General features: G+C 38.8%; 3 protein-coding genes across 6 annotated transcripts in view; all 3 read left to right on the top strand.

The window, feature by feature from the left end:
- rbm5 (RNA binding motif protein 5) lies at positions 1 to 12,634 on the top strand. Of its 3 annotated transcripts, none has more exons than XM_082136384.1 (25): positions 1 to 164; positions 761 to 822; positions 2,160 to 2,352; positions 2,436 to 2,591; positions 4,265 to 4,334; positions 4,942 to 5,015; positions 5,779 to 5,862; positions 7,167 to 7,227; positions 7,727 to 7,792; positions 7,984 to 8,144; positions 8,307 to 8,404; positions 8,510 to 8,597; positions 8,696 to 8,764; positions 8,855 to 8,924; positions 9,094 to 9,176; positions 10,128 to 10,239; positions 10,336 to 10,427; positions 10,519 to 10,677; positions 10,851 to 10,991; positions 11,080 to 11,151; positions 11,239 to 11,412; positions 11,512 to 11,586; positions 11,693 to 11,793; positions 11,904 to 12,033; positions 12,236 to 12,634. In XM_082136384.1, the coding sequence occupies exons 2-25, from the start codon at positions 782 to 784 to the stop codon at positions 12,359 to 12,361; spliced, it is 2,496 nt and encodes an 831-aa protein (XP_081992510.1). In that variant the 5' UTR covers positions 1 to 164; positions 761 to 781; the 3' UTR covers positions 12,362 to 12,634. The 3 variants fall into 3 exon arrangements, with proteins under 3 accessions (XP_081992510.1, XP_081992511.1, XP_081992512.1); XM_082136385.1 differs by having other exon boundaries at positions 11,083 to 11,151; XM_082136386.1 differs by having other exon boundaries at positions 761 to 798.
- A 4,502-nt stretch (positions 12,635 to 17,136) lies between these two features.
- On the top strand, positions 17,137 to 22,121 carry LOC309474152 (protein rolling stone). 2 transcript variants are annotated; one of them, XM_082136530.1, is made up of 4 exons: positions 17,137 to 17,281; positions 17,592 to 17,689; positions 17,982 to 18,204; positions 20,557 to 22,121. In XM_082136530.1, the coding sequence occupies exons 1-4, from the start codon at positions 17,266 to 17,268 to the stop codon at positions 21,153 to 21,155; spliced, it is 936 nt and encodes a 311-aa protein (XP_081992656.1). In that variant the 5' UTR covers positions 17,137 to 17,265; the 3' UTR covers positions 21,156 to 22,121. The 2 variants fall into 2 exon arrangements, with proteins under 2 accessions (XP_081992656.1, XP_081992657.1); XM_082136531.1 differs by having other exon boundaries at positions 20,560 to 22,121.
- A 157-nt stretch (positions 22,122 to 22,278) lies between these two features.
- Positions 22,279 to 24,023, top strand: part of LOC309474144 (protein rolling stone-like) — a 63,687-nt gene continuing 61,942 nt past the window's right edge. The window contains exon 1 of the mRNA XM_082136516.1: positions 22,279 to 22,313. Coding sequence (XP_081992642.1) covers positions 22,298 to 22,313 — 16 coding nt within the window. The 5' untranslated portion in view covers positions 22,279 to 22,297. The remainder of the gene's footprint in view (positions 22,314 to 24,023) is intronic.

Consider the following 24,023-nt stretch of genomic DNA (forward strand, 5'->3'; position numbering starts at 1 on the left):
TGCATTCTGGGAAGGAGAAGCTTGTAGACCATTTTAGCTGCAGATGACATCGAATGATCTGACCAAGAGTGTGATCTTTGGGAGAGAGGTGATCTGTTGGCAGTCATTGCACTTCTCAATATTTGAGAAATATTTCACTTCAGTGTTTCGTTGAAATATATTTGGTAAGTTTTCGTTGTTTCGTGGCGTTCTTTGCGCCTTTTTCAACGACAACACGACGACACAGTCTCCATTTTGATGTGCCTTCCTGTAGCTTATTGAACTTCTCACATAACGCAAATTAAGACCACACGAACACAAACTACTACCACAGGCTTTTTAGCCATGTTATGTACCTGTTACCATTGAAATAGCATGTGTTTTCAACATATATTGGTAATACCGTGTTTTACGGGCATGTACTATGGTATTCTTTTAAGTATATTGAATTGCCCTGTAAATAACGAGTTATTAAAATGCATTCAGTTCTCTCTATCTATTTATATATATATGAAAGTATCTTAGTGTTTTACTTATAACAACAAGTGCTGTGATCTTATCAAACGGTAATATTATGGTAACTGTTCATTTACTTGGTACTAAGAATACCATGGTAACAGTTACATGTTCAATAGAAAACACAGTAGTGCCATGTTACTTTATATAATTGAACCAAGAGCCTATACGTTTGTGGTTCTAACACAAGGCTTTGTCATTTCATATAATTTGTGTTTATGATATGTGCAACACTATAACAATTTGTTCTGCACGTTTTTAACAGGCCTTGTATTGAGAAACGAAGATGGGTGCAGATAAACGGTCAGTGTTTTATGACTTGATGAGGTAAATATTCTCACAACTAGGGATGTGCCCGAAGCCCAAATCCGCATCTGGAAAGGCACAAAAAATGAAAAAACGCATCCTACGACACCCAGGAAGGGACATGGTTAGGCTTGCTACGGTAGTCGGTTACATTACATCAGATTTTTACTTGTATGAAGATAGTAAGGAGAGATGACTGACAGGACCATGTCGGAGGATTTGGTGCGCAACAGATCCTAAGCATCATTGGCGCATATTATCTTGTAAAATATGTGGTCAGTACCGCTGCTCCCTATATTCAAAGTATGCATGATTGCGAATTGGAAAGTAAAAAGTGAGCCTGCATTCAAAAGCAATTTCAAAACCCCCATATTGATAGCGGCTCCATGATGCCCTCAAATTATTATATAATTACTCAACTATAGAAATGAAATCGAAATATACACTGCGTGGCTAACAAAAAAGTCGTTGTGTGGATTTAAATAGGCAAACGCTTAAGAGTATATGAGTGGATCATTATTGCAATGATTACCATGTTTCTACCATGTTATATGTTTGGCAACAGTTCTTTTAACCCTAATTGATGGAGTGTGTAGCGCTTCATTTCTTGAACAACCGTGTAGGAAGACTTATCATGGCCATATTCCAAGATGACAATGCCAAGATTCATCAGGCTCAAATTGTGAAAGAATGGTTGTGAGGGAGCATGAAGAATCATTTTCACACATGAATTGACACCTCTTGAATCCAGACCTTAAATTTATTGAAAGTTTGGGATGTGCTGGAGGAGGCTTTACAGATTGCTGGACTCTTGCATTGTCAATACAAGATCTTGACCAAACATTTATGCACCTTTTGATGGAAATAAATGTTGCGATGTTATTTCAATCAAGAGGTGCATACATTTTTGGTCAAGATCTTGTATTGACAATTCTTCATGCTCCTCCTCAACCATACTTTCACAATTTGAGTCTGATGCATCTTGACAATGTCATCCTGGAATATGGCCATGATGAGTCTTCCTACATGGTTGTTCAAGAAATGAAAAGCTACAGACTGCATCAATTAGGGTTAGAAGAACTGTTGCCAAACATATAACAAACTATAAACATAATAACCACTGCAATAATGATCCAAATCATAGATTCTTAAGCATTTGCCCATTTAAATCCAAACTGACTTTTTTATTTTATTTGCCAGGTGTTGTATTATTTTTCTTTCTTTCTTCAACATGTCCCTTTAGGGGCTCCGTAGAATGCGTCATTTCCTTTCCAAACATAGTATTCGGCTTCGGACACATCCCTACTCACAACTTAAATGGAACGTCATAATATCGTAATCTCTTGTTGTAACTCTAGGGTTAGCCGTACAGAACGTAGTGGCAGGTACGGCTCTGAACAGTCTCGTGACGACGACCGCAGGGACCGTCGAGATCGTGACGATCGCGGATACGACTCTCATCGCTGGAGTGATGATCGTCGTAGTAGTGACCGCTACGATGGTGAACGTGGTGACAGAGGTGATCGATATTGGAGCAGGGACAGTCCCGAGGTGAGGACTTGCCAATATGAATGCTTATTTGATGTTTTGACATAGAATGATGCTCACTTTACTAATTCTCATCCGTGTTATAGAGAGGAAGGAAACGGCGCAGCAGCGACGGGTCTGATGACGGACACCACTCGGATGGTGATTACTCTGAGCATGATTACAGAGGAGACCCAGCTGACGAGAAGGAGAGCAAGACCATCATGCTCCGGGGTCTGCCCATGAACACCACAGAGGCAGATGTAAGTCCTTTGTCTTTTTTCCCCAAACGGTCAGAAACAGGGTCTTATGACGTTTCCATTGAAATAAAATCTTTAAAAAGCCGTAATTAATACAATCGTATAATGGAAAATTCTGCGTTGAATATAGCCAATGTTAAAATAGTTTTTTTGTCATTACTATTAAGTATATTCATACATTTCGGTGATACAAATTTTTTTTTATATATAGAATATTTAGAATATCTAGAATATTTATTAAATTTTGTTATTATTAAATATTCCAGGACCTAAACTAATTTAAAGCTTATCATGAACTAGTCTGCAGTGATAAAGCTGCATGATCAATTGAGAATCACGTTTTGTTTAAAATAGAGATCAAGATTTCTGAATAGACAAGCAAAATAAAATGTAATTTACTAGAAGTTCTGGAAAAATGTTTAGTCAATTTAAAACTTTTAGTAGGTATTTTTAAAAATCTGTTTGAATGAATGATTCAATGACTCGCTCATAAAGACTTTACTTGTTTCATTACTGGATGAATCTGTTTTTGAACGAATCTCTTGAATGAATGATTCAATGGCCCTGTCCCAAAAGGCACACTTCATATGCACTTGCGGTCTTGTGGACATGCAATGGCTACCGTGTGTCCATTGAGTCCACAAGACCAGGATGTCCCATTTGTCATTTTAGGTTTCAGAAGGTTGCTCGCGAGCGCCTAGCCGAACTTAGCCCCGCCCACAACATTTGAGGTCGGGAAGTTCGGTCTGGACTTGATCTGTTGTGGAGCAACTATGCTCGAACCAGAGCGGTTCGGACCAATCAGATTGTCAGGGCGGCCTTTATACGATGACTAGAATCTGAGTATGACGACGTCAGGCTAGCGAGCGCCCCCTTTTCCGTCGATCTGCGCCTTCGATGCGCACCTTTGCCAAGAAAATACTTCTTCCTGACTGTCAAAGCAGTGTTAGGTCACTAACTTGTGAACTTATAAGAAGACAGAGAGTATTTAGGTTGCCATTTGGGACAGGGCCAATGACAAATAAAAAATGTTAACGATCCCTTGTGGCCTCCTGCTAGTGTAATGATGTAATTGATCAAATGTTTATCTGAAGCGTCAAGTTGCTTGCAAAGGGTGTTTTACACTATTTTGATCGCTACAATACACATCAGTGTTTATATCCAAACTATAAACTTTTATCCTGGTACTTCTGTGATATTTTGAATTATTGTAACAGAAATAACAATACTATATGGTTGAAAAGAGTTTGTGGAGCTGTCTTATACCTATACATGACATCTGCTCTCTCTGGTTCAGCGACAGCGCCAACACAGATCTGTATGTTTGCTGTGATGTGTGATTGTTAAAGGTTTAATAGACGCAGGTGAATTCTCATTTAGGAGTGAATAAGATCAAATGAGTGTTTGAATCGTTGGCAATCTTTTAATGATTAATCATGCAGCTCTAATAAATAATAGATTTAATAAATGTATGAAATAAGAACAAATTAAGTAAAATAAATTCTAACCAGTCTTTTAAATATAACAACAATTGGTTTGTTATTAGAAATGCATCTTTAAAGTTTTTAGTTTTAACTGTTACAATTTTTTTATCCAGGACTTCACTGAGAAAAAATCTAAATGAAATTGGCTTGGTGTTTAACAAACTTTATCTGACTTCGCCTTGTAATCCACAGATTCGAGCAGCCATTGACCAGCTGGAGGGGCCAAAGCCAATGGACGTGAGGCTGATGAAAAAGAGAACAGGTGAGACTGATGTACCGTGGATCCTTCCCCTCCCAAACAAACCTGTGTCCGCTGGGCCAACCTGCTTCCGCTCAAACGCCTTTTGCCATAGCAACAAGTTATCTGACCAGGTTTACCCTTCAGGCTACTTAGTTAGGAAATTTGTTGCACATTAGATACATGTTTGGAGGTAAGTTTTTGTGTGGCTCAAAATTGGCAGAGTTTTATTTGTGCCGATTTAAGTTACATGAACATAGAAGCAGTCATGTATCTTCTTTATCTTGTATCTTCTTTATCTTGTTTAAGTAGGTACACGCATATAAAAGATGGTCCAAGTTTATCTGATGGCAGCATCTGTCTCATAAAGATTATTTTAAGATTCACCCTATGTTTATGACTGTTTGCTTTTGATTATTGATTCAACCTACTTTATCATCGTTAGACCAACAGCTAGAATATTATAAGGTGCTGTTGCTATGGTAAAAGTTTCCAGGCAACCCCCCTACATCTCTTTGGCCTCTCTGGGTCAAGGGGGTCACGAAGCAGTTTGTGACAGAGTTTGAATGTTGTACAACTGAACCATTTAAACTAACACGCCTCCCGTCTGTATATCTGAATGCCTCTCTAGGTATAAGCCGAGGTTTCGCCTTCGTGGAGTTTTATCACTTGCAAGCTGCTACCCGATGGATGGAGACCAATCAGGTTGCTTCCTAATCACCAAGTCTAGCTTTTGCCCTGGGGAATAATGCAATTTGATTACAAAAAGACAAACTGAGGGAAAAAAGCAAAGTTGCTGCCCCAGCAGACTATATGGACAGAAATGGACCAGAGCTCTTGTTTTTGAAGGCAAGGTGTGACCAAAACATAGAAGAGCCATTTGATGGAAACACTGGCTTTTCTCCCAAGTCATGTTATTAACTTTTTACCAGAACTCTGTTACCACGGGTAAAAAAAAAAAAGCACTGATTTTTTTTTAAGAGGGAAACCGATAAATAATACAGTTCAGATGTGACTTGAATGACTCAAATGGGTTTTAAGCTAAAAATTGTCAGTGCATTGAAAAATGTGTTTTTCATAGTTGATATTTTTTTTTGTGAAGTTGTTCAAGTCTAGAAGTAGAAGTGAAGTGTGGTGCTATATTTAACATCCCATTTCATGGACCTCAGCATTAAAATATCTCGGCAGTTTTTAATAGTAATTAGTCCTTTTGTGCAGAGAAAGTAAATGCCTCGTCTAGAAAGTCCCCCCCCCCCCCCCCCCCATCCCGTTTAAGAAAGGAGTGCCTTTTTTTACACTCTGTTCCGGCCCCATCCGGACACTCGGGTCCCAAACACACACCATCTTACACATTAAACCCTCCCGGGCGATCCTCACCCTAAACCCTCGTGGCTAATGTGGTTGTTCTTGGGCTGAGATCAAGCCTTCACAAGAGAGGAAATAACCAAACCCTTTCTTCCTTTTCCAGAAACTGCTGACCGTTCAAGGCAAGAGTGTTGCCGTGCACTACAGCAACAACCGGCACAAGTTTGAGGACTGGCTCTGCAACTCAGTAAGTTACATGGACTTCCCAAAACTAAGGCCGGCTACACACTGGCTGCGTGGCGTTTCTGTTGCGTGTCAGCTGCATGGTGGCTGCGTGGCGTTACTGTTGCGTGTCAGCTGCATGGTAGCTGCGTGGCGTTTTCTGTGTCTTTGCACACCAGAAACGTGTCTGACGCGGAGAGAGTTGTGGAAGGTTGCTAAACATAAATATATAGCCTACTGATACAGCAAAGACAACGTTGGCAGTATTGACGGCAAAACAGGCTACAGAATATTTTTGTTCTGCATTGACAGGTGCAATATTTGAAAATCGATAATTATTAATTATTTTCTGCATTTGTCATATGTCATTTATTAAAATGTATCCGTGTCAAAATTACATGTAAACATCTTTTCCTATTCTATTTTGCCCGGAAACGCTTCCAACACGCTTGCGTGTTGCGCGAAAAATAGGCGTCGGTTCTGTTTCTAGCATGGCTCGAGCCGCGCCTGAGACGTGCGTGTCACGCAGGCAGTGTGCAAGCTCTAACCTGTTAACATGGGAGCCGAAATAAAAACGGACTCGCCACGCAGCTGACATGCTCACGCCACGCAGCCAGTGTGTAGCCGGCCCAAAGTTAAAATAGCTGTTTCATGATGATGATAATGTAATGGTCTCATTCAGGAATTTCATTGGATGTTAAATTTTTTTTATTAAAAACAGTATAAAGGATATATATTTCTCTACACTATCGTTCAGATGTTTGCCGTTTTTTTAACTACTTTGAATTGATCATAAGTGACAGTAAAGACATTTATAATGTTGCAAAAGATTAATTTTTCAAATACATAAACTACAATAAAAAACGTCAGCAGCAAATCAGCATATTAGAATGATTTCTGAAGGATCATGTGACAATGAAGTCTTCAGCTTTGCCATCACATAAATAAATTAAAATGTTTAATATATTAAAATAAAGTAATTTTAAATTGGATTATTTCACAATATTACTGTTTATACTATATTTTTAATTTTAAAAAATGCAGCCCCGGTGAGCATGAGACAGAATAAGAAATCTTATTGACCCCTAACTTTGAACGGTAGTGTGTGTGTATAAGGTAAAGTTATTGTATATTATATTTTTTTCCTATGAAGATTTTTTTCGATGCAGGCATTAAAATAAATGATGAATATTGTAGAAAATAAGTGACTCAAGCTAAGATCTTAAATGGTGTCCACCACGGTAAGTGTTCAAGCCACTGTAGTGTGCTTGTTACCTGATGCCACATAGCAGAAGTGTCAATTAAAACAATATGACCGGTTGCTTGCAGTGTGGCCTGTACAATTTCCGGAGAAGGCTGAAGTGCTTCAGGTGTGGCGCAGCTAAAGTGGGTAAGTAGATCCCGGAGAAGGAAACCGCTGTCTGCACCCATCCGGATGGTCCAGTCAAACACTGTCATGTGTTTTTTATTTATTTTTTTATTTTTTAACTAAGATGTATGTGGAGTTGTTGTCATCTACAGTTTTCCTAACTAAGACATGATAGTGATGAATATATCTCTCACAATTGTGGTGTTTGCTTTTTTTTCCTTTTTTTTTACGCTAGTACCTGATATTATGGCTCCCTTTCAGAGTTGTATCTTGTTAGTCTAATCAGGCATCAAAAAATAAAACACAATAACCCCTTATATTATCATTTACAGTATCTGCCTCATCAATGCCAATCATTTAAAAACAAAATACTCATTTTGGCCGATAACTTTGTCACTGTAGGATTGTAGGGATTGATTCGTGATGTGCCCAAAGCTTTTTATGGGGCAGTGATGTGGTTTGAATCAGACTACTGTGTTTAAAGAAACTCAATGTGCTTTTGTTCTTTGTTTATTTTCAGATTCTGAGTCCAGCAGCACCACAGGAACCACAGACACCCAACCCAGTGGAGATTACTATGGCGATAGTAAGGACATTTCCATTGAGTTAGGGATGCGTTATAAATATCAATTGCATATCATCGGCCTCCAAAATTACCCAATTTCTAGACTGACATTTAGATACCAATGTGGATTGATACTGGTATAACCACCAGTGTGATGTGCAGTACTTTTTTTTTTTTTTCATTCACATTGACATGTTTGCATGTTTTGACAGCAATCATCCTGAGGAACATCGCCCCTCAGTCCACTGTTGAAGCCATACTGTCGGCACTCGCCCCTTTCGCCAACCTCTCGCCTGGCAACATCCGCCTCATTAAGGACAAACAGACGGGCCAGAACAGAGGGTTTGCCTTCGTCCAACTTGCCTCTCCTTTGGTACCTATTTTCTCCCTTCGTCAGTCTATACAAATCTCTTTTGTTCTAAAGATCAAATAGTCTTTGTTCCTTTAAGTGAAACCAGTGTTTTTTGCAGTGCCTAAAGCTCTAAGTACTTTTGCATGATCTTAGCACATTCTGATGATGTTTGTGGTTTTGCAGGAAGCATCACAGCTCCTAACCATCCTACAAGGCTTACAGCCCCCTCTCAAGCTGGATGGGAAGACCATTGGAGTCGACTATGCCAAGAGTGCTCGAAAGTACGTACCTCTCACTCATATCCTCATGCTGTTATCTGTAGTTGTCTTGCTCAGAAGCTTGATTAATAATTCAGTTCACTAAAAAGCCTTTTTTCCCCTCCTCAGGGATCTGTTATTGCCAGATGGGAACCGTGTTAGTGCCTTTTCGGTCGCCAGCACAGCCATTGCAGCTGCTCAGTGGTCCTCTAGTCAGGTATGAACAACTCTATAGTAACCATGCCTCAATGTTATTTTTACAAAGCAGAATTATGCATGCATGACTGATTTAATTGACTACATTTCACTTTACAGCCTCAGCAGAGCGTGGAGCCGACATCAGAATACAGCTACCTACAGGAGGGATATGTGTCCTATTCACAGGTCAGCTGACTGCACCATCTGTGCTGTTCACCATTTATGTGAATCAGTTTAACATTGAAGTACCGCGCTAAGATGGGTTGTTGTGTTTAGGAGTACCAGGCGTACTATCAGCAGCAGGCTGGAGCTGTGGACCCTTCCCAGGCGAATGGCATACTTGGAGGTAACGTTTGCCTGGCTTTGTCTGTATCCAGTTTAATTTGAGAATCATAATGGGTGGTTAGAGGTCGACATTTTCCCAGATCAACATGATCTTTTGTATAAAAAGTGAAAGGATTTAGTGATGCTTCCTTTTTATGACGTGAAAACCTGTGATTTGTTTTGATTTACAGCGGCTCCAGGTGTGAAGGTGCTTCCTGGTGCTACCGGAGTGGTGATCTCTCAGACTGCGCAGGTCTATCAACCTACTACTCAGGTAACTTTTTTTTTTTTTATGCTATAATTTTTTTTTATATCAGTTGCTAACCAGGCAGCCCGGACCCACTAGTCTGCAAAATCAATTAAAATTATTTCAAATAAGACGAAACAAGCTTTGAAATAAGTTTAAATGGCAAAAAAAAAAAAAAAAAAATCTGTAACTTTCAATCATTTTTATTTACTTTTTTTTTTTTTATCCAGTCCCTCAACAACTGGCAATTTTAAGTATCAAGTTTATCAACCTGGATATGTGAGGGAATTTTAAAGTGTGATTTCTAGACATTTTCTTGATTTCATCCAAAAGTCATGGATATAAATAAAATGTTAAAGTCGTGTTTTTTTTTTTGTTTTTTGTTTTTTGAGAATACATTTCTAGGTATGTCAACCTGAAAGATATTTTATTGGGTTGAAATTCCTATTTGTGAGAAATATTTGTAAAAAACCAAGTAATCACGAACCACTAGAACAACCATTGTTATTGAAACTTCTATAATTAAATTCAATTATTTATAATTATTTTATAAGGTCAATTAGGACATTTTAATTAGCTTTTATAAATGTGCTTAAAAAAAAACATTGCTGGTGTGCATCTTGAGACAAAACAATGTCACTGACATATTTTAAGATCAATGCAGGGTGCTTTCAGTTAAAACATCTCAAACATGCCATTTTTGTCTGTGCCTTGCCTGTGAAACTGGGCATTAATGCCTGTAATTAAATGTAATCTGTAATTTTATAATTTATTTAATTGTTTTAATGTGTTGCCATTCCTAGTTTCTATAAATGAAATTTTTTTGAAAATAAGCAGCTTTGTCATTACAGCGAAATTACCAGAAATATCACTGGGATCCTTCAAATATTGTCTGACCATGTGGGCCCTTGGAGTAAAAAAGGTGGAGAACCACTGTCCTAGTGTAATGATCGTTCTGATGTCATTTTCTAATGTCAGATGTTACAGATTGATGGCAAAGCCCAACCCATCACAGCCGCTTCCACCCCAGCAGCCTCTGCAGTCTCAGCAACCAGCACAGCAACCGCTACCTCTCAGGAAAACCAAGCCAGTAAGATCAGATCATTAAATTCACACCATCCAATAAGACAGACATGTAGCTACAGGTCATTATCTGATTCTTCTGTCATTTTCCCATGTCCTCTAGCTGTCCCAGACACTTCATCATATCAGTACGATGAGTCGTCTGGGTATTATTACGACCCCAGCACTGGCCTGTACTATGACGCCAACACGCATGTATGTGTCCCATGCTTCTTTTTTTGGCAAGATAATGCTATATTTCATCTGAAAACTTGTAGAGGGTTCTAAACGTTGTTTCTGTCTGTAGTACTATTACAACTCCCAGACTCAGCAGTATCTGTACTGGGACGGGGAGAAGCAGGCCTACGTGCCGGCGGTGGACGCCAACAATGCGGCTCAGAACTCCACACCTCAGAAAGAGGGCAAAGAGAAGAAAGAGAAACCTAAGAGCAAAACGGCTCAGCAGGTAATAAAAGTTTGCGAACCCACTCAGAATACTATCATTTTAGCAATGTCCTAGCAACTATTTGACACCCTAACAACATGCCGGCGAGTTTTGCATCAGCATTATGTTTGAAAAATCTAGTTTGATTTCAGTTCTTCACTAGTGCTAAAAATCCCTCTATCTCTGTGCGTCAGATTGCGAAGGACATGGAGCGCTGGGCCAAGAGTCTGAACAAACAGAAAGAAAACTTCAAGGGCAGCTTCCAGCCCATCAGTCAGGAGGAGAGGAAGGAGGCGGCGGCGGCTGATGCTGGTTTCACACTCTTCGAGAAGAAGGTATTGTTGAAGACGCTTTGCATTCTCTGATTATGATGATGGTGGTTGTTTTGCCATAATTCATACGGTGTTCTTCTTTGGACGTTAGCAGGCAGGGGCACTGGAGAGGCTTGTAACAGAGGCGTCCAAAGCAACAGAAGAAGAGAGCTCCTCATCAAAGGTGCCAAATGCACCGCACCACTACAAAACATGTCAGATTATCAAGTCGCGTGAGCTCATTTGTTCACCTCCCTTTGCTGCGTCACAGGTGGGGCTGGTGGCAGCGTACAGCGGCGACAGTGAGCCGGAGGAGTGCATGGAGGGAGATGACAGGGAGGACAAGCTGACCGACTGGAAGAAGATGGCGTGCCTGCTGTGCCGGAGGCAGTTCCCCAATAAAGAAGGTCTGATCCGCCATCAGCAGCTCTCAGACCTGCACAAGGTAATTACTCAGGGCCATTTGAGTCTTTATAATCGTTTCCGTCACTTCTGAAAATATGAAAATCGACTTTGCCTTATTTATATAATCTGTGTTTTCCAGCAAAACTTGGAGGTTCTCAGGAGATCCAAACTGAGCGAAGCAGAACTGGAAGAGTTGGAGAGGAAAGAGACAGAGGTGTGAAACCTCATTACAAATACACGCCGCCAAACTTCCTTCTTCTAAAGAGTATTTCCTGGAGTTTGCTGACACACGAATGTCCCTTTTACCTTGTTCTGAACAGATGAAGTACAGAGACAGGGCAGCTGAGAGACGAGAGAAATACGGTATCCCTGAACCCCCTGCACCCAAGAAAAGGAAATTTACCCAGCCAACACCTGTTGTGTAAGTTTAAGTGTTTTATTTGATCACAATGTGTTTTGTGAGGTGTTTACTATGAGAGTTCAAGTGCTTTATCAATATTAAGATGCACGTTGCACCATTCGATTTTGCAGAAATTACGAACAGCCCACAAAGGACGGATTGAACAGTGATAATATCGGCAATAAGATGCTGCAGGCCATGGGCTGGAAGGAAGGCAAAGGTCTGGGTAGAAACCAGCAGGGCATCACAACACCTATTGAGGTACGACTCGTTATTCTACCTGTCATGGAGCAGGAATGTAGTTGTGAATGTAGGTGTTGAATGATCGTTTATGAAAAACATGCATGCATGGTCTAACATTTAAAATTTGGCAAGCACTAATGAAAACATTTCCTTTGTCATGAATTTTTGTCAATTCGCGCTCCATACAAGGTTAACTTTGAACCCTGTTCTCTGCCTGCAGGCTCAGTTGAGGACGAAGGGAGCCGGTCTGGGAACTAAAGGAAGCAGCTACAGCCTCTCAGCCTCAGATACCTATAAGGATGCCGTCCGGAAAGCCATGTTTGCACGCTTCACAGAAATTGAGTGAATGAGGATCCGTTATGTCAGTTTGGCAAAGAAGAATATTTGTGACGTTCATCCTTGGAGGAGTGTCATGTATTTATTTTGACTTCTGAAACTCTCTTGATGAACATAAGATATGTGACTAGAAGAATGTGTACATAATGTACAAAGTCCTAGAGAAATGTGAACGAGTTTTTGGTTATTTGCTTTTTCCAAAATAGATCTTGAACTGTGTAAAGTTTATATATGATCTCATTTTTGTACATAAGAAAAAATAAATGAGACGACCTGATTTGAATTTTTGTGCTTTTTTTATTCGTTTCACAGAAAATTGGTGGAATCTTCTTTCATGAGGTTGGGTTGTTTGGTTTGAGACCCATCAAATATTTACAAGGCACATCTGAAGTGTATTGTGTGCTGAAAGCTAAAAAATATAATTCTGTAGGGAAGACTTTCCTGTTTTTCTTGACCACCACACCTTTCACTACTATAGGCATGCCAGGGTTTGTGAAAGTGATGCTCTGTCATGCTAACAAAAGTTGAGAATGTTTTGGTTTCATTGCAAATATCTCTGACGCTTGTTGACCAAAGAATGCCATCTACATTATTAATTGAGCAGATACTGTCCCAAGCGACTTGCAGGCTGGCCTAGTTGTGCTTTGAATCCCAAAAGCTGTGTTCTGGGTAAAAAAAACAAAACTTTCCACTCTCCTAACCCTTGGTTTTTGACTTTATAATTTATTTTATTTTTTACTTTCTCGGAATGGTACGAAACTTGGTAAAGGTTTTGGCACTTGCTGTGTGAACACACACACACACACAAAATCATGGACATGATTCAAAAAAATTGTCATGGTTCGTGGTCAATGAATGGTGAATTTCACCTAGTGGAAACGTTTGGTACTGCACAAGCAAATTCCTACTGAAAGCTCATTTTTAGAGATCTCAACCCCAAGGTTTGAGAACAGCTTGTTTAGATGTATGGCTTTGATTTTCTCACAGTTTGAGTAAAACGTGTTTTGGAAAATATAAATTCCATGTAAAAATTGAAAAAGAAATGTATTATTTTTTTTATTTTTTTTTAATTCACCTTTTTAAACTTGTTTTCACTTCAGAAATAATCTGTGTGCAAGTGAAGTGTCGATTTTAAAAAGGGACCAATCTGAAGTCTGTGCTCCCAAAACATTCAAGATGTATGACCGTTTAAGTTGGAAATTCATTTTCAGGTCTATGCTCGAAAAAAGTTAGAACCATAAAATCCCCTAAAATGCAAAATATTAAATAAAAAACATCAAACTAAAATATATTACAATCATTTCATTGAAATAAAAAGAAATTGGTCCATTTTGACAGACACCGTAACATTACCAGAGGGTTAAACACATCTTACATTTATTCAAGATACTTAGTTAACTGTTTAATAAACAGCTAATCTCTGCTACATTGTGAATGTAGTCACGGTTGAGAAGTTGCAGGGATATCGATGTGACTATTCATAGCATGGTTTCTCTTTGCTTATTTCTTACTCTTTTCTCTCTCTTTTTGCTCATCAACGGTTTAGTTTCTTGTAAAACTCCTGCGTGTATGAACATGCACATCTCAGATCTGTTAACTGCTTTCATTCATGTGCTGCCTGTGGCATTGTTTTTTATCCAAAGGGTGTTGAACACAACGCCTAGTTCACAGGAATCGACCTCTTTCGGGAGAACAACCTGTTTGTTATGTGACTGACAGACAGAGTGGAGAAACTTGACATGTGTCACCAACAAACATCCACCAATGCAAACAATTAGAAAGTTATTTTGTTAGCCCGCCTAATTCTTGAATGTGGTTAGCCTACTTACAATGAATGTCAAGAATATACAGTATGTAAGTATATGAATATACAGGCTAGCCTACTGTTGTGCATTTGTATCTCAATGTTAGGCTAGTGAACATAATAAATGAATTAAATAGGCTAATTTAACACTATTTTTGGGTTAACCTTTAACAATCTCTAAATTATTCATTGATTTTCATTTCATTCATCATTATTGGAATTGCTCCGTTATTATTTTTCTTCTCCGAAATGAATCGCATTTCTGAAGGCCTGAACCTGCTCGACTCATGTAACTTTGAACAGAGAACATGGCGCAAATTTTCATCTGATATGTATGATGGGTTTCAGAGTTCAGTGGCTAAATGGCCCGATAGCACCACACACATTTCAACGAAGCGACCAATTCGTGCAATATCAAATCCGGGCAAACATATTAATAAGTTAATAACAAGTTATTAACCTCAAATCAACATTTCATGCACATTTATTTATTTCATTTGCTAGTAGTTCTATAAGTAGTGGCATAATGTACAGCTATGTGATATGCAGGGTTGGGGAGTAACGGAATACATGTACGGCGTTATGTAATCAGGATACAAAAATCCAGTAACTGTAATCCGTTACAGTTATGTCAAAAAACATAGTAATCAGATTATAGTTACATTTTGAAAAAAGGGGGAATACTTTCAGGATTACAATGGTTTCATTTAAAACTAAACACTATATTAAGCGCTGCTTGATTAAACAGTAGTTCCTGGTTCTGTTGCCAGTAATGACTCACGTGTGCCACCCGCTGGTGCATGTGCAAATAACAGCTTTCTACAATCTCCTCAGACGCAGATTGAATCACTGCTGCTAGTAGAAACGATGCTGCCTGCGGGTAAAATCGCTTTTAATTCATGGAAATTCCGCTGCTATTTTGTAGAAATTAGGAGAGTAGCTTTTTTAGTACCCAAAATGTCCTTTCTTAATCTCTTCTCACGTAACGGGATGTTCGCTGTCTAGGTAACGTAGGGGAACTCCCACTGCCAACGCCCCATGTCCAGTCAGGCAAATTAAGAAAGATCACAGCTTTAGTCAACATGTAGGCCTATTTTAAAATAAACTAATATGTAGATTGTGTAAAATTTTTAAATGTTGTGTTTTTATTTTTTTGTTAAAAATTAGTTAAAAATAAAACAAAATAATCTGTAATACCATACATTAGCCACTAGATGTCTGTATAGCCCTTTACATAAATATATATTCAGGCGTGTGTATATTTTGCAAATATTGTACACTGGACCAAATTCTTAATAAAAAAAATAAATACAAATTTAAGAATATTTCTTCTTGCTTGACTTTGACCTTGAAGTAATCCCAAAGTAATCAGTTACATTACTTTCATATTATAGTACTTGGATTACGTTACTGAATACTTTTTTTATCAAGTAATTTGTAACTGTAACGGAATACATTTTTAAAGTAACCCTCCCAAGCCTGGTGATATGTAGAAAACAACTAAAATAATGGGCTAAATATTAATGGTTAACGTGATTTTACCAAGAAGAACATGAAACAACATTCCAATCAACCAATCAGATTTGAGGGATATTTTTTAGTTAATGTCAAGTTTAGGCTTACAACAAGCGTTAGGGGCTTCTACACCATTCTTATTCATCTTTCATTTCCATCTCGTTTTAGGGATAAATGATGGGTTAGGATTATTATAGGATTAGGAGGACTATGTTTTTGGACAGGAATGTTGTTCCAGTTCAGAAACATGTTTTACTTGGCAAATTCATGGTGACCAAATAATAAATAATAATAATAATAATAATAATAATAAAACCTGACTAAAATCATGGTGTATATATAGGCCTACTTAAAAAAAATGCATGTACCATGTTACTGCCACAAAACTTTAATCGAGTAACACTTTATTGTACAGTGTCCTTTTTACACGTTACATTTACTTAGTAAAAACAGTATATTATGCATAGTTACATGCAAATATCCCTAAACCAAACCCAATTCTAACCCTATAGTAGGCAAGGCAAGGCAAGGCAAGTTTATTTATATAGCACATTTCATACACAATGGCAATTCAAAGTGCTTTACATAGAAGAAATTAAAATAATAAAAAGAAATAAGAATAATTAAAACAGTTTAGAAAAATAAAAATAAAATACAGTACTTTTAAAAATAAAAAAAAGAATGTTATTATAGATCTTTCCTTCAAAGGATTCCCTTAAGACTTAAATCTTTCAACCTTCTTTTAACCTTCAATCTTCTTACGACTTCCATCTATCAACTTTCCTTTAACTTTCTTTTCTCCCTCATTTACTCACACGTTCTTTTCACTTTCTTTAGCACTGCATTCACATTCTTTCTCAGACGAAAACTTTAATATCGTCATTTAAATACTGTTCTACTTTCAAACCCACATTAATACACGTCACCTTCACATTATCACTTTCTTTTACACCTTCTGAGTGGGCATTTACAGTTACGGGCTAAATGCCCTGCTGACATAGGAGAAATTAAAATAATTAAAAGAAATGAGAATAATTAAAACAGTTTAGAAAAATAAAATACAGTACAGTACAAACAGTCGGACGAACAGCGGCACAGTGCTCATTCAGTAAATGCACAGCTAAACAGAAGTGTTTTGAGTCTGGATTTGAATGTGACCACTGTAGGAGCACATCTGATCTCTTCTGGAAGCTGGTTCCAGCTGCGGCTGGCATAATAGCTAAAAGCTAAAAGTAAGTGCATTGTATACATTGTTAATTATTGTTAATCAGTTGGAAATGTAAAATTACACTGTAACAAGAACACCTTAAAATGTTAAATAAAGTGTAACTCTTTTTTGCAATGTCATTTTGACATTCAGCCACATCTCATAGACTCAGTGTTAATCTTGTTGGGATGAATAAGAGATTCACATGTTCCCTCTTGCGGTTTTCAGCTCCAGTTATTTCATTAAAATGTCTCCCATACAAGCTGTGCAGGGTCTGTCCCACAGCGGGACACGTGATGCATCTGAATATCAGTGAGTATACGTCTTTCCCACCCTCAGATTTCTGTGTTTCTGGTGAAACAAGCATCATTGTAGCTGTTCACAGTGGATGCATTCTTGCGAAGGTTAGTCAGAATCATCGTACGTTATTCATTCATTCATTAGTATCTGTGTTGCATGAAACACAAACGTTTACTAAAATTGATGCAAGTAAGCCTATTATTTAACAGGGCAGGTCTGAATTGTTTGACAATTACATCATTACTTCAGACCAGAAAGACTGGTTTGTTTTCGAAGTGAATTTTTTTTTTTAAATACCAACTAATGCAGAAAGAATGTGCAGAAAGTTTTTGCTTTCTAATCAAATAAACTGAATTCCAAGTAAGCAGAGGCACTGAAGTGATTGAGAGGTATGTTTCTGTTTATTGGTGACAGTTATGGGTGCTAGTTGGACACACATCTGGAGGGAGGAGTTCAAAGTTCACAAACTCCACCTTCTCACTTCTAAACCAGAGCTTTTGCTTCAGCCACGGGTGAGTTTGAGCACTGAACCAACGAGGAAGTCAAATTTAGTTTATACAAAGGTTTTGCAAAATGGTAGATGGTTTGCTGCTGGTCCAAGGAGATCTTCCAGCCTTCTAGACCAGCTTGGATCAGCCAATGAACATAAAAACTATAGTCTGGAGTTAGAAACCATGTTAGATCTATCAGCAATGCAATGATGCTGAAGACATTGAATGCATGCGTGTATTAAACGTCAACTTCAAAAATCCATTATAATGAGGAGTGAAATGTGAGGCTGAAATAACTGTCTCTTGTTTCCAGTGGGATATTCCTCCATTGATATGGCTTCTGTACAGAGGTTTTATGCTGGTCTACACCGTCAGCTGGTTGATCTACATGGTTCTTCTCTTCAACACATCTAAATTCCTAATTTATCTCAGCCATATCTCATACTGTCTCATGGTGATCTACTATCTAGTTGCTTTCTGTAATCTGGCCTGGGCTTTCTTGAAGGTCAGATGCTCCTCTCTCAGAATGAAAAGAGGTAATGTTGCACAATGCACCGCACTGATACCCAATTGATCTGAGAAATGCACAATGACCCCATGAAGCATCTGAACACACTATCTGAATGTCACTATATTAATAAGGCTCAACTTAAATTACGTACATGTGAGCCGTAAAAGCTGTGAGCCGCTGGCGAACTCAGAGGCGTTTCAAATGGTGATGCTAACCTCACAAGAGAGAGTTCAAATGTTAATTTCCATTGTTTTCTCAGAGACTTGCCCTGTGTCTCTCACATTATGGTCACATATCAATCAGACTGGCGAGTTTGTGATCGTGAGATCCGCGTAAACAGCCGACGCGAGACTTTCTGAGCGACATAGAGGGTTTGCACCTACATCACGATTTGGTCAGTTACCCGGATGCGCGGCCATATTGGAGGTACTCGGATGTAAACAACGGCATGGATTGCACTGTTTATGTACTACTGAACACATTGTTACACTAATTTATGATGTCTAAACCACGGAAAAAACACATGGAAGCTGCGAAATCATATAGAGAAGGACTCAGTAAGCAGGAAAGAGCGCGAAAATTTGACAAACTTAAGTTAATATGTGGTAAAGATCCGAACGAGCTAGCTTCTCCAGTCCTTACTGCAATTCTTCCTTCTATTTCTTATCCCGACATTCGCTACGTTCAGATTGTCAGTAAAAAAAAAAGTGGTTTATGTGACTTTCTCACGCCACGTAAAATGTAAACATCAGACGTTGTTATAGGGAACATGCTGAAAGTCGCTGCCGAAACAAGGCTGTGTTGTTGCAAAGTGGACGGACGAGCAGAAAATTATTATTTTTGAAAAGTATTTTGAAACCGGCGTGGAAAAAGAGTTGTGCATACCAGCCTCCTGCAGTTCTGCAGCAGGATCAACACCAATGCTCAAGACGCAGTAGTCCAGCGCGGTGGTGACACATTTCCATGTTGTAAAATTTAAATAAGACAACATTTCTATTGCAAATGCAAACCCCTCCATCAACGCAACATCATTGCCGTATTGTCAAAGAGCTGCGTGGACACACAAATCGGATCTGAACAGTTGCGATACACAGTGTGGACATCATTTTAGATCATATTCCAATTGGATACAAAGATAATCGGATTTGGACTGACAGTGTGAATGTAGCCATAGTGAACTACTTTACGTCAACATTTTAGCCATAGTCAACGCTTCATTTACACACGTGGCTGATGCTGTGCCTCTCTCAGCCATAAACGCCATCTTTCATCAGTTTTTTGCACTCTTCTCTTTAACTTTCGGCAGTCTATAGAACTCGAAATGTTTTTTCTCGGTGCGACCGATTATTACAGATCAAAACACGACCATTTTTCTCAGCAGCAATAATCAGCCAAATTTGCAAGTCCGTTCAGTTCAGTGGCATTGTTTACGTTCAGTGCCTCCAAAATGGCCGACTTCCGGATTGATGACGTGTAGTGAAAACCCTCTATAGATTCCTAATGAACGAGTAAAATATAAAATAAAGAGTTAAATAGCACAATCAAATGTATTGCTAAACTATTATATAAATTACCAATTGGCACTCTAACCTAAATTTGAGGTCGTGAAAAAATGGAGTCAGATAAAAGCTTTAATGGAATTAAATTAGCCTACTTTGCCACGAGGAAAGACAGTAACACGCAGAGACCTTCACCCGTCCTATCGGAAACAGGAAATACAGCATAAAAGTCACATGGAACAAAAGCATCAAGAATGTATTAAAAAACTACAAAACTGTTATTAATGTTTTGCAATGCATTTTCCAGCAAAGTTGTGTTTATGAATTCAGGGAGTTACATTAGCTGTATAAATTGCAGATTGCTGCAATTAAATATTTTCTCAAAAAAAAACAAAAAAAACCTAAAGATAACTTAACATTTAATTAAATATATAAATATTATTTCTTGCAAATATAAAAATACATCATTATTTTTGGTGGAACCAGCGAAAGAGCAAGACATTTTTTTTAACTGTACAGAATTCCTTTATTCTTAATTAAACAATAAAATGTATTATTGAGTCCTGATTAGATCACAATATAAAGCATTAACTCCCGGTCTCACAGACAAGGCTTAAGTTTAGTCCCAGACTAAAATGCATTGTTCAGCTGTTTTAACTGAAAGCAAATTGCATTGATCTTAAAATATGTCAGTGGCATTTTTTGTCTCAAAAGCACACCAGTAATGTTTTTTTTTCTTTCTAAGGCACGTTTATAAAAGCTACATAGATGTCATGATTTAACCGAGGCCTAATCCTGACTTAATCTAAGCCCTGTCTGTGAAACCAGGCCTAAATATCATCTGCGTTCAAATGCTTTAATGGAGTCCTTTCCTCCAGTAGGAGACCGAAGTGAGTGTGAGACCGCCCTCACTCCTCCGGTCGCTTCTCTCTGTCTGCAGTGGTTCCTACATTCTGTGATGGGCTGCAGTTCATTAACCGTCACCTTTGTCTACTGGACCCTAATCCACACCTCGGACCAGGACTCCCTCACAAACATCCACATCCATGCCATCAACAGCATCCAGACCACCGTGGATCTGCTGTTGTCCTCTACACCCGTTAATCTCACCCACCTCCTCTACACTGTCCTGGCAGGAGTCCTTTATGTCATATTTGTTGTTGTTTATTGGCTAATGGGCGGCACCAACCGGTCTGGTCAACCCTACATCTACCGCATTCTTGATTTGAGTGAGCGCCCCCTAGTGGCGACACTTTGCATGCTGGGAGTTCCTCTGCTTTGTTTGCCATCCTGTCACTTTGTGCTGTGGAACATGCAGTTGCTGAGGGAGTGGGTGGTTAGCAGGGAGAGAGTGAGGAGAATGGCTCTGAAGAGAGAGGTTTGGTGGTGGGTGAAGGTGTCTGGAGGAGCGACCTTTGACCTCGTGCCTTCCCTGGATCCAGCAGCCTCTGTGTTTGAGGCTAGAGGACAGCCGTGATGGAGGGCCAGCAGTCACAATCCATCACTCTAGTTTGAAGGAGTTTCTGGCCTGTCTGTATCTACATTTTCCTATTTTAGCCAGCATATCTTGATTTTTCGGTAATATCTTCTTTCAAAACTCACTCAGAGCTTTTTAGTGCACTTGACTCTGTTGATCCAAATGTGGATTGGTAGATCTCAAATACTTTGACATTTGCTTGAAGTGTTTACACTTTTCAGGGAAATCAATCCACACCGTTAAAAAAAAGGAGAAAAAACGATCTGTGAAATCTTATGGTAAATGGAATTTATTTCTGTGATGGTTTACAGCAGTTATGCTGATGTCAAGCACTAGAGGTCAGCAGTGTCCTCTTAGGAATATAAGTCAAGTCCACATTGAAAATCTCAAATTTTAAATGTAATTTTAGTTTTTAAATTTGATGCAACATCAAAAAGAATGCTTAAGATTAGTCAGTTTAGGTTGATTTAGTCTGATTTATATATAATACGATTATTTTATTTTTTGTAACTAAAATTCTTTTTTATTAAATAATTTTTTTTAGAAATTCATGGTGACCAAATAATAATAATAAATTATATACTCAGGAAAAACTGACCAAAATCATGGTGTATGTACTTAAAAGAATGCATGTACGATGGTACTGCCACAAAACTTTAATCGAGTAACACTTTATTGTACAGTGTCCTTTTTACACGTTACATTTACTTAGTAAAAACAGTATATTATGCATAGTTACATGCAAATATCCCTAAACCAAACCCAATTCTAACCCTATAGTAAGTGCATTGTTTACATTGTTAATTATTGTTAATCAGTTGGAAATGTAAAATTACACTGTAACAAGAACACCTTAAAATGTAAAATAAAGTGTAACCCTTTTTTGCAATGTCATTTTGACATTCAGCCACATCTCATAGACTCAGTGTTAATCTTGTTGGGATGAATAAGAGATTCACATGTTCACTCTTGCGGCTTTCATCTCCAGTTATTTCATTAAAATGTCTCCCAGACAAGCTGTGCAGGGTCTGTCCCTCCGCGGAACATGTGATGCATCTGCATATCAGTGAGTATACGTCTTTTCCAGCCTCAGATTTCTGTGTTTCTGGTGAAACAAGCATCATTGTAGCTGTTCACAGTGGATGCATTCTTGCAAAGGTTAGTCAGAATCATCGTACGTTATTAATTCATTCCTTAGTATCTGTGTTGCATGAAACTCAAACGTTTACTAAAATTGATGCAAGTGTGGCAGAAGGAATACACATAACAGGGCTTAGGCCCAGGCAGTTAGCAGACTACGCCACGATGGGACTTACACCCAAAGAATTAACTATTTTGTTCTAACAAGGCACTCAAGTTCGTTGATGGATCAGCCAGAGAGAGTGGTCCAGTACAAAAATAGAATTTTTATTTTCACTCCAAAAATGATTGAGATTTCACAGCAAACAACATGCACTGTACACCAAATCAAATAACAAAACACACACACACACACACACACACACACGCACCCCAGAGAGAGGAGGGGAATAGGGCATGAAAAACACCCCAATCACACATGTCGAATTTCACACACACCGCAAGAGAAATTACCACACTTGGTGAACACGCAGCCACAGCACACACCAAGAGACCCGCCACCACAAGGGGCACTGCTCCCACTGGCAGTTCTCAGCACCTGGACAAAGGTCAGACCATTTTTTTTTACAGTCTATGGGTCAGACACGTGGAAGTTAAACAATTACGCACACACAAAAATTACAGTAAACAATGTCTAATAAGCCACCAGTTCTAAAGCCCAAGGTGGTACTGGGGTTAGCAATATGAACAGAAACTAACAAAAATCACACAATAAATCAAAATAAACAATTAAACATGGACAATTGCCCCATTAAAAAATGTAATATGTGGCCATATATGTACTTATATTTTAAATAGCATGACATATATCTATACATATATTTGACTTATCTGAGAACACAATATATGCCTGCAACATATATGAACATTTATGTGTCCAAACATGTGAAGAAAATATTTGAGTTCATCCATATATGATACCATATATTACAGTATAGTATTGGTTTCTCGCATATATGGACAACATTAAGTATAAATATGTGACATACATATTTGTTTTCCACATATTTAATAAATGTATGTAAACATACGTACATGTGAGCCGTAAAAGCTGTTACACTGGCGAACTCAGAGGCATTTCAAATGGTGATGCTAACCTCACAAGAGAGAGTTCAATTGTTAATTTCCATTGTTTTCTCAGAGACTTGCCCTCTCTTCCAGTTCTTCAGGACCTCAACATCAGTCTCTCCCCTTCTTCAAGAACCTCCATGATGAGCTATCTAAGTCATGGAGAAAACCATATACCTCTCGTGTCTTTGTGCCCTCGACGTCGACTTTTTCGACTATCGTGGGTGCGAAGGCGCGAGGGTATGCGGAGATGCCCCAGGTTGAAGAGACGCTCGCGAGCTATCTCTCGCCTGGGTCTGCATCTTCGCTTAAAAAACCTCCCCTCCCCTCGAAGCCGTTTAGAATAACATCTTCGCTCGTGGGTAAAGCTTACCAAGCTGCAGGTCAGGCTGGTGCTGCACTGCACACAATGGCTGTGTTACAGGCGTACCAGGCTGACCTCTTGAAGGACCTGAGTGCGGGTACTACGATAGACGAGGAAGCGTTCTCTGAACTGCGCCGAGCCACAGACCTGTCTCTCCGTGCCACTAAGCAAACGGCCCGTGCCATCGGCCGTTCTATGTCCGCTTTGGTTAGCATGGAGAGGCATCTGTGGCTCAACCTCACAGGGATAAAGGATAAGGACCGTGTCTTTCTTTTGGACTCCCAGGTTTCTCCCTC

Source organism: Leuciscus leuciscus, assembly GCF_965113295.1.
Source record: "Leuciscus leuciscus genome assembly, chromosome: 14".
Classification (NCBI taxonomy): domain Eukaryota; kingdom Metazoa; phylum Chordata; class Actinopteri; order Cypriniformes; family Leuciscidae; genus Leuciscus; species Leuciscus leuciscus.